The sequence below is a fragment of the Petaurus breviceps genome, unplaced genomic scaffold (assembly GCF_028583685.1).
Source record: "Petaurus breviceps papuanus isolate PSGF00001 unplaced genomic scaffold, PetGlider_PUasm1.0 189, whole genome shotgun sequence".
Taxonomy (NCBI): domain Eukaryota; kingdom Metazoa; phylum Chordata; class Mammalia; order Diprotodontia; family Petauridae; genus Petaurus; species Petaurus breviceps.
In genome coordinates this window covers 51951899-51962570 of record NW_027185809.1, presented here as the reverse complement: position 1 = coordinate 51962570, position 10672 = coordinate 51951899, and the positions used below count along the sequence as shown (strand labels likewise).

At 37.4% G+C, this 10672-nt stretch overlaps 1 protein-coding gene across 4 annotated transcripts in view; it reads left to right on the top strand.

Annotated features, from left to right (window-relative positions):
* Positions 1-10672, top strand: part of EML5 (EMAP like 5) — a 190976-nt gene that overhangs the window by 43813 nt on the left and 136491 nt on the right. For all 4 annotated transcript variants that reach the window (XM_069092388.1, XM_069092391.1, XM_069092390.1 and 1 more), the window contains one exon: positions 2128-2265. In XM_069092388.1, coding sequence (XP_068948489.1) covers positions 2128-2265 — 138 coding nt within the window. The remainder of the gene's footprint in view (positions 1-2127; positions 2266-10672) is intronic.

Genomic DNA, 10672 nt, shown 5'->3' with positions numbered 1-10672 from the left:
GCTTATATAGCCTTCTCCTGGCTCAGAGAATGTAACAACCTTATTGAGTCACTGGCCAATCAAGAAGTATCTACTGAAAAACAAGCCTCTCACCCCAGGCTTCAGGTGCACTTTAGCCTAGGGGCAGGGAAGATCTTCCAAATCTGCATTCCCATTACAGGCATCCAGTGTGAATTTTTAATAAATAGTTGGTGGTATAGGTCTGAATCTTGGGGGAGAGACTGGGACTGCATATATAGATATATGAATTATATTCATCAGGATTATAGTTAAACTTATGAGAACTAATGAGGTCACCAACAGGGACAAGAGAATGACAAGAGAAGACAGGATAGAGCCTGTTGGAACACCTACCATTGGGGAGCATGAGACTTAATGGACAGATAAGAAAGGAAATGTCCTAGAGAAAACTGTAACAGAACCCAGAGAGATGAAAGTATCCCAGGAGAAGGAGGTAGTCAGCAACATCACCTGCAGCAGAAGGGTCAAAAAGGATGAGGATGGAGAAAAGACTGTCCCTCCCTTCATGCAACCTAAAATCACATTACTCTCTTGGACTAACGTTACACTGTGAAGCTTACATGACAGTTCTAAAATCACCAGATCTTTTTCACACACAAGCTGCTTCTTAGAAGCAGCTCCTCAATTCATTGTCCACACTTCACAACTTTTTCTGCCCTCTACCAGATCTTCTACCACTCTTCTCTGCTCTTAGGTTGATTGATGTTTCATTGTTTCAAGTCCCATCCCCAGTGGTATGTATTTCCGTGATTCTGTATTTATTATAGAAAAAAGTACAGAGTAAATAGTAATAGACAATTCTCTTCATCAGTCAAGGCACAGTTATAATACCGCAGCCATCTCCAGCTAGATGTTTTTTAAAAATGTAGCAACTGTCAGGGCTAGCTGGTGTAGGAGCAAGCAATCATTTTCCCTTTTGCCATTCTGCTTTAATACGCATAGATTTTAAAAATTTCTTTTGTTTCAAGACACTAATTAGCACTGTGATCCTAATTATAATTTTCCAAAACAAATTTCCATCTGAATTTACAATCTCAATCTTTTTCAACTTCATTAACATTAAAATGTTTTCTAAATTTTATAGTACATGTCATCCTGCATGCAGAGAAATTTTTAAACAAATGTTCTTGTGACTGATTGTGTCATTTCTTAGAAATTTTTCCTTGATCCTCTTTGAAAGAGCTAACTTTTCTTAACTTTTGATCGGCTATCTAGGAAGAACTGATGCACACTATACATATCCTTCAGATTTGTAATGAAGGATTGTAAGGCCCTGTTTTTCTACATATTTTTGTTTTAAAAGGAAAAAAGGGAGTATCAGCGAAAAGCTATTGACCACCTTTTTCAAGAATAACAAAACACAAATCCCTTTCCTTCCATCATTCAAAATAATCCTCAAAACACACTTCATATATGAAATCATTTGGGTGAGTGGAATGAGGACTAAATAAATCTTCAGTGCCCTTAAGCCTCTGTCACTTGCCTTTTGCCATGATAGTTGGCTTAACGTCTATGAAAGTTAAGATAATAAACCAAGAAGGAAAAGAAATCCTTAAAAAATAAGTTTAAATAGTTCTAGATATTTAATACTTGTGTATTGCATGACACATTAGATACCATTGTGTAGTAGCACCATGCTGCTTTAGAATATTAAGTCTAGCTGAATAAGTATTAACTTATGAATATGTAGTGCACAAAAAGATTTGGTCATGTATCAGTCTTAAGTCATACTTTCATGAGGTAGCATTATCATTTGTGTGATCCTTAAATATAAAAATTTCAGTTAAAATAGAAAATTTCAACTTATTAATTTAAAATAAATGCTTAGGGCCAAGTCAGTGTAGTAATTCTATTATAAAGGAATTGATTGCCTTGCTATCAAATGTTTTGAGCATGTTTCTAGCAGAGAAGAGTTTAATTACAATATTACCAATTTCATTAAAAAGGATTACATTGCTGTATAGTATGGCTCTTTGTAAAATGTTATATTAATTTCTTTATTTAAAATTAAATCAGATTATTATATTGATCTTTTATGGAAGATTTAACACCTTCTTAGTCCCTGTTCTCCAGGGAAGAGTTTAGTTAATTGGATATTTGTTGCAGGATATGGAGCCTAATAGATCATGCATTAATAGCAAGATGTAATATGGAGGAACCAATTCGTTGTGCAGCTGTCAGTACAGATGGAATCCATCTTGCCCTTGGAATGAAGGATGGTTCTTTGACTGTTCTTCGAGTAAGGTAAAAAAATTATATAAAATTTCCTAACAATCTAAAATTAGGTATTAACTTCATTGAATGTAAAAAATACTCAACATTTAGATAATTCATAAACTTAAACTGAATATTATTCTGTTTTGTATTTATAATAACAAAGTAAATAAAATCAACTGATGCTTCTGATATTTGTACTGATTATAGCATATATACATATGCATATAGTATATATAGAACATATATAGATTATATATAGTTTCTGATAATAGTACTGATTTTCACTCAGCCTAATTCTTTATCCTGGAAGAGAAAAACAAAACTATTCTGTTATAAACTTAGGAAGGGACATTTTGGCATTCCTGTATGACTTTATGCTCTGAGGAAGAATATTTTCTTCTGTCTACTATATGTGAATACTTAGAAAATCTTGAAGAACTTGCTTAAGCAGTTTGCTTTGTATTAGTTGTTGATGTTCAGTCATTTTAGTCATGTCCAACTCTTTATGACTCATTTGGGGTTTCTGTGGCAAAGATACTAGAGTGGTTTGCTATTTCTTTTTTTGGCTCATTTTATAGATGTGGAAACTGAGACAAACAGGGTTAAGTGACTTGTGCAGGGTCATATGTCTATTAAATGTCTGAGGCCAGATTTGAACTCAAATCTTCCACACTCCAGCCTTGACACTATTCACCACACCAGTTAGCTGCTCCCTTGTATTAGTGTTTTGCAGTTAATTTTTGCCATTGGTGCAAAAACTCAGATATGCTAAGATGCTTTCCTTAAACTAGTAGTTTTCTTCCACATTCACTTATATTGTAGATGGCATAGATATTAAAACAATCTTTTCTCCAGCCAGTTTGATTTCTTTTTTTATATGTAAGTTTATTTTTGGGAGTCTTACTCCTAGGTTAAATTTCCTTGCCCTCTCATACTAAGACAGTTTCTTAAAACGAAGTGTCAGATGAACACTTGTAGAACTCTTCAAGACTCACTTTGTATGCCATTATAATTTTAATCGTTTATTTTTGCAGTTGAACCTTTCACTGAATTCTCTAAATAATAATAATAATAATAATAATAACCACAATTGAAGAGCTGTAAAATTTCTCCTCAGAGAGCAATTTCTAATATGTAATAATGCAGAAATATCTGAAAATATATTTGTGTTTTATATAATTATGCCTTGGCATAATTACCTGTGCATTCTGTTTAACCTACCCAGTGATGTTTTTATGTTTCTTACAGGTCATTTATATATATTAATGGAATATTGCAGATAGTTAGAAAGTGGTTATATATACAAATATTTCATTTAGCTTGTTAAATTTGTATGTTCTCTGACCAGACAGCCCCACAGAAATAAAGTCACATTTATATAGTGTCAAATACATATGTTGTTTGTTGCTACTCCTATCATCCCACTGAAAACTTAACCTCCATTTAACTGAGTGAAAATAATAGAGTAAAAGGTGCTAAAGAACAGATTTGGAAGGAATGGTCATACCGTGTTTCCCCGATAATAAGACCTATCCTGAAAATAAGCCCTCTCCTTACTGTGTAAGATTCCTCTAAAATAAGCCCTCCCCCGAAAATAAGCCCTATTGAGATTGCTACTGTAGTGAAGGTGATCCCCTGCGCTACATTACGTTACCCTCTGTATGCACTGTCCCCCCTCTCCCCCCCGGTGAAACGCACGCATGCTGCGCTCCGAGCTGTATCCAATCAGAGCTGCAGCAGTGAGCACGTCATCCTGTTCTTTCCCAGTGATTTGCTTATTGAATAAAGGTACATTTTTTTGTTCACATTTACCTGTTTATTAAAATTGCTGTCAATGTTCATTAAAATAAGCCCTCCCCTGAAAATAAGCCCTCAGGTGTTTTTCTGTCCAAAAAAATTAATAAGACAGTGTCTTATTATTGGGGAAACACGGTAGTATGCCTGCTAGATAATAGAATTAAGTACATCCAGTCATGGGGCTTAACATAGTGGATCAGACTGTGACACTCCATGTTATATTTAACAGTGGCACATATTAATGTCAATCTTAAAAGGCTAGGGATATATGTTAGAGAAGTTAGTGTAGGATAATGGAAAGAGCAGAAGACTAGGAGTTAGGAAACCTACGTTCAAGTCCCAGGCCTCTCATTTATTTGCTTTATATCCGTGGGAACATTGCTTAATTTTTCTACACCTCAGTTTACTGTCAGTAAAGTGGGGAATTGGGGCAGCTAGATGGCTCAGTTCTGAATAGACTGCTGGGCCTGGAGTCAGGAGGACCTGAGTTCAAATGTGGCCTCAGATACTTAATAGCTCTGTGAACTTTGGTAAACCACTTAATCTCTATTTGCCTTAATCCACTGGAGCAGGAAATGGCAAACCACTCCAATATTTTTGCCAAGAAAACCCCATGGACATTATGGTCCACAGGGAATAATTACATATACTATACTAGCAATTTCAGAGGGTTGTTGTGATCAAATGAGAAAACAGATGTGAAGTGCTTTGTAACTGCTATTTAAATATAAATTAACATTACTACACTATTATTTTTTATTTGTAGATTTATCTAAGTCTTTAAAAAAACTTTTTATATTATTCTGCCTTTTGCTTATGATAAGTCTCATAATTTGGCTATTTATAAAAAGTATTTCCTTTTTTAAAATCTTGTCTTAACCCATGAATCTTTCAGCAAGTTCCCTAAGTGAGAGAGAGAATATAAGATCCAACATTGTCTGATGTTTATTGATTCTAAAAAAAATTGAGTTGGTGAAACAAAATCCAGCCTTGAGTCCTCTTCTTTAGTAAATGTTTTCTACACATATGTGTCATTTACCAAATATTCTCCAAGGTATATGATCCAAAGATGTGTTTGTTTAGTGATCTGCTTAATGTTGACATTAAATAAGGTTTAAATTAGACATATGTTTGCTAAGGTGTTTGCCATTGTCACGAAAAAGGTCCTGTTGCAAAGTCTACATGAAAGAAAGAAGTGCTACTATAAATACTGAAACTTTCCAAATGCTACTTTTCACAGATGACACTGTTCTAATTGCATCAAGTCCTAGAACACTATAATACTTCTTCAGTCAAATCCAGTGCATTGTGAAAGAGATTGGTGTAAAACCATCTTCACTTTAAAAAAGTGAATAATAAACTATAACATGCAGCCAGATGGGTAGCCATTCAGATTAATCTAGTAACATACTCAAAGACATACACACATTTTTCTGTACTTTAAAGTCCAATACAGACTTACCTGATCATGGCTACTTCTTGCTTTCTGTCTGCTTTCTATATAGAGCTGGAGACATAGAGTGTAGTGTTCTTTAAATAATCTTTGTGGGAATGGATACAGAATGACTAGCGAAATCATAGACTGGAACATAACCATTCATATGATTCCAGGGAAGGAGCAGAGAAACTTGAAGGAGGGAAGACTTAAAAAATGTAAGACTTTCCATAGTGAGTCTGACCAGTGGTCTTTCCAGCCTTTTATGTATGTGTACATACATGTGTTTATATACACTAAAGTCTTCTGATACTTCATTGTGGTGTAGTGGTGTCCTGGATTCTTGAAGGTTATTAAAGTGAACCATAAGCTTTAACAGCTTCAAGTTGTGGCCCAGTGATCAACTATAGGTCTCTCATTTGAGGATGAGATTAGATAGATAACTAGATGTATCAGTCACTAATCTAAGTGTAGGATATGTAATTGCAAGCAGAAAAGACAAACTGTTCTCAAGGAGCTCATATTTTAATGAAGGAAGATAGCACACAAAAGAGATCTAGAGGGTGAGTGTGGGGTGGGGCACAGGGAAGTGCATTGGAGAAGGCGGTAAATCTAGAGAATTTGAGTGGAGCCTAGAGAGAAGTATGCATGCATGGGTGGTCCCAGGCAGAAACTTGCCAATTAGAGGAGGTGACCGTAAGAGTGGAGGCATCTTTAAGATGAGAATGCTGCCAACATGGAAGCAGGAGAGAAAGGAGTGTGGATGTGACTCTGAACTCCTGGAGATCATCCTCCAGACTCTATTTCCCATTCCCAGTGACCTGATTCCTCATTCCCCTGCCCTTCAACTCTCCCACGCCAAAGTTTTGACCAAACATTACCCACTGTGCCCTTTAGAATGCCTGTTCCATAGGCAACAAACTTCTCCTTTCTTTAATTTGTTCCTCTCCCATTCTTTCCATCTACTAACTTTTACTGAAATCTGACCTTCCCATGATAACACAGCTTCTGTCCATTCTTTCCAGTATTGGATGTACCTTCATTCATTTTCCTTGGCTTACTGGTCAAGATGGGGGAGTTACTCCCTTCTGCTCTCCAGGTTCTCTCCCTTCTATACCTCTCTTCCTTTGAGGTTCAAGCTATTCATATCTATCACCCAGTCAAAATCCTAGTAGCCATTTTCTACTGACCTTCAGGTCATTCCCACCCCCCCACTCTGCAGTGAGTTCAATACCTGGATTACAGTTTGTCTCTCCACCTTAACTTTCTTGCCCTCATAATAGGGGACTTTAACATGCATACTGATTTTTTCTCAAACACCCTAACCATTTAGTTTTTCAACATGCTCACTTCTCACAAAGTACTCCTCCACTGACCTCAGCCACACTTGAAATTGGTTATACCCTTGATCTTGCCATCACCCACAGATGTACCATCTTCATCTTCAAGAAATCTGAAATTCCTTTATCCAGACATAATCTATTGGCTTTTTGTCTCTCCCTCTGCCTTCTCTTACATAACTCTATTCTTCAGTCACACTGTGACCTCTAATCTCTTGACATCTCAGTTCTCTCTCAGGCTATCTCCCCTAAATTGACCACTTTCTTTCCTTTTTCTTCCCATCTTGACTTCTTGGTGAACCATTCAGCTTTATACTGTCTTCCTCTCTTGAATCCCTAGTCTCCTTGTCATATGGCTAATTATATCCAGCCAAGCCTCAGCCTTAGATCATTCCCACCATTCATTGCCTTTCCTCCTACACATATGCTGCTGAATGAAGATGGAGAAAATCATACAAACTTTTTGCCTGGGTCCACTACAAATTTATGTTATACAGCCTCAACTGGGCCCTCACTGCTGCTAGGCAATCCTGCCATATGTCTCTTATTAGCTCACTATTCCACTATACATAGAAGCTCTTCCTCCTTAAATATCTCATAATTCCCCCTCCCCCTACTGTCTCAGCCAAGAATCTTGTCTCATAGAAAAAAATTGATGCCATTCGCTATAAACTCCCTCTTCCTTATTTATCATTCAGGTGCCTTCTATTGTTTCATTCCTGTCTGAAATGATGAATCAACTTTACTCCTGAAAGCTAACTCCTCTACTTATTGAAGCAGTCTCACTCCATCTCATCTCCAGCGGATTGCCTCCTCTTTCATCCTCAGTTTTTCATTTATTTTCAGTCTTTCCTTCCCTGCTGGCTCATTTCTTACTGCCTACATACATGCATATCTCTCCTCCATCCTGAACAAACCCTCACTTGATCCTTCAATCTCTGCTATTGTCCTATATTCCCTTCTGCCCTTTCTAAATAGCTAAATTCTTCAAAAAGTCCATCTACGATAGGTACCTCCACTTTCTTTTCTGTCACTCTTTTCTTAACCCTTACAATCTGACTTCCAACCTTATTATTCCATTGGAATGACTCTCTCCAAAGTTACTAATGGTCTCCTAGTTAACAAATCTAGCAATATTTTTTCAGTCCTCATTCTCCTTGACCTCTCTGTAGCCTTTCGTGCTATTGATGATGCTCTCTTCCTTAATGCTCAATTCTCTCTAGGTTTTTGGGACACCCCTACCTACAAGTTCTACTCCTACCTATCTGATTGTTCTTCTTTTGTCTCCTTTGCTGAATCCCCCAGATTACTCCCTCTAACCATGGGTGTCCCTCAGGTTTCTGTCTTGAGCCCTCTTATGTTCTTCCTCTACTTCACTTGGTGATCTCATCAACTCCTTTGGATTTAATTGCCATCTCTGTGCTGATGGTTCTCAAATCTACCTTTCTTGAACCATTCTCTATACTGATTTCCAGTCTCACATCTCCAGCGTCTTTTAGGTATCTCGAACTAGATATCTAGTAGACATCTTAAACTTACTATATCTGACAGAACTCATTATCTTTCCCCCAGCTTTTCCACTCCTAACTTCCCCATTACTGTAGAGTGTAGCACCATCCTCCCAGTTCTTCAGACTCACCACCTAGGAGTCATCCTAGATTCCTCACTCCCCAACCCCCATCCAAGCTGTTGCCAACGGCTGCCAGTTTCACATTTCAGCATCTCTTGAATATACCTCCATATCTCCTTTCACACTGCCAACACTTTAGTGAAAGCCTTCATCTCCTCATACCTTGAATATTGCAATAAAATGCTGGTGGGTCTGCCTGCTCCAAGTCTCCCTTCACTCTAATTCAAAATTCCATTGAGCCGCTAAAGTGATCACATCACTCTGGCTTTCACTGATTGGCCCATGATAGGTCCCAACCCAAGACTTACTTGTTCATTGTTTTTGGTTTTAATGGCTCAGAGTGAGGGTAAATATCAGTTGTTTCTGTTCTGCCTAGAAACTATGAGGATCTTTCCCTCCGGGTTGATCCTTTTATGAAGGCAAACCTAGGTCATCTTCTGCCTTAGTTCCTAAGTAGCCTTTAATGACAGAATAGGCGTTGCCTCAGACAAACTAAGACCTGAGAAAAAACCTTAATGTAAAAAGGCCAAGATATCCCACTGTATCTTGGGCTATCACCAGTCATCTTGACCTGTATCTTGCCACTGGACTTTGGATGGCTGGAAGAGAGGAGAGTCTGATGACTTTGCACAGCTCTGTCTCACTCAGATCCAATTCACTTGCAAGTCAAGACATCACCCTATTGGTATTATTGATTTTCTTCAAGAACAAAGTAACAGCGATTTTCCTAAAGTGCAGATCCAACTCCCCCCCCCCCCCCCCCAAAAAAAAAAACCAACAACAAAAAAACGAAAAAACTCATGGTTTTTCTTTGTTTTTCCAGGAGCAAAACCAAAATGCTTTGTTTGGCATTTAAAGCCCTTCATAACCCCACCACCCCACTTTCCAGTCTTCTTACTCTTTAATCCACTGGACACATACTCTTCAGTCCTGTGACAATGGCCTCCTGGCTATTTCAGGAACAAGAAACTCCCAACTTCCTTCAAGTCCCATCTAAAATCCTACTTTCTATATAGCATGCCTTTCCCAGCCCCTCTTAATTTCAGTGCCTTCTTTTTGTTAATTTTTTCCTATTTATCCTGTAGGTAGCTTACTTCATATGCATTTATTTGCCGATTGTCTCCCTCATTAGACTGTAAATGCCTTGAGGGCAAGGACTGTCTTTTGACCTGGATACTAAATGAAATGGTAGTCTTGTGCAGAGCGAGCAAAAAGCCACAGCAAAGGAAGCATCTCCAGAGTGAGAAGATCATTTGTGAGGAGATGGAAAAGGTGAAATATGTAGAGGTCAATCAGCTAGTTGGCTTCAGAGTGATGAATTTTTTGGTTTTAGAAACTCTTGAAGATTCTAAGTTACACATGAGTTTAGATCTGCACCAATGGAGGGAATAAACATATTGAGTACTCTACTACATGATGATCAACAAATGTATGTTAAGATAGTTGACTAAACAGTTGTATTCGTTCATTGAGTACCCACATTTATACAGTTACATTCTGGAATTACTAAAATATGGGGTATTATTAAAAAAAAAAACATCATCCTTGCCCTCAGTGAACTAAGAGTCTAATAGGAAAGAAAAGACTTCACATCAAGAACTACAATACAGATCATGTTCAGAGCCTATATTAGAAGTTTACATTTGTTATATGTTTGTTAATGGATGTAGTTATCAATTGTCTCATGATTTAGGAGGAACTGTAAGGTAGGGGGACTATTTCTGTTTTCTTAAAAGATAAACTTGCCAAGGAACTTAACACATGTTCAGTATTGGAGATTTGCACTACTAGTATAGAAATATACAAAATGAATATTGTTTTTTTTCATGTTCTGATGTCTAAAGATAAAAGCAAGAGTGGGTCAAGAAAGGTGAATGTGCAAATAGAAAATTTTCTTCTGGTTAGTAGGGAGTAAGTTGCATAAAGGGCAACTCGGTGGTACAGTGGATATATTGCCAGTCATGAAATCAAGAAGACTCATCTTCCTGAGTTCACATTTGGCCTCACTTACTAGCTGTGTGATCCTGTGCAAGTCACTTCACCTTGTTTGCCTCAATTTCTTTATCTGTAAAATGAGCTAGATGAGAAAATGGCAAAACATTCCAATATCTTTGCGAAGAAAACCTCAAATGGGGACATTAAGAGTCAGACATAATTGAATAACAGCAACCTGCATAAAAGAATTACTCCTGTGGTTCATAATGGCATGGAGAATACCTCCTTAATGGTCAG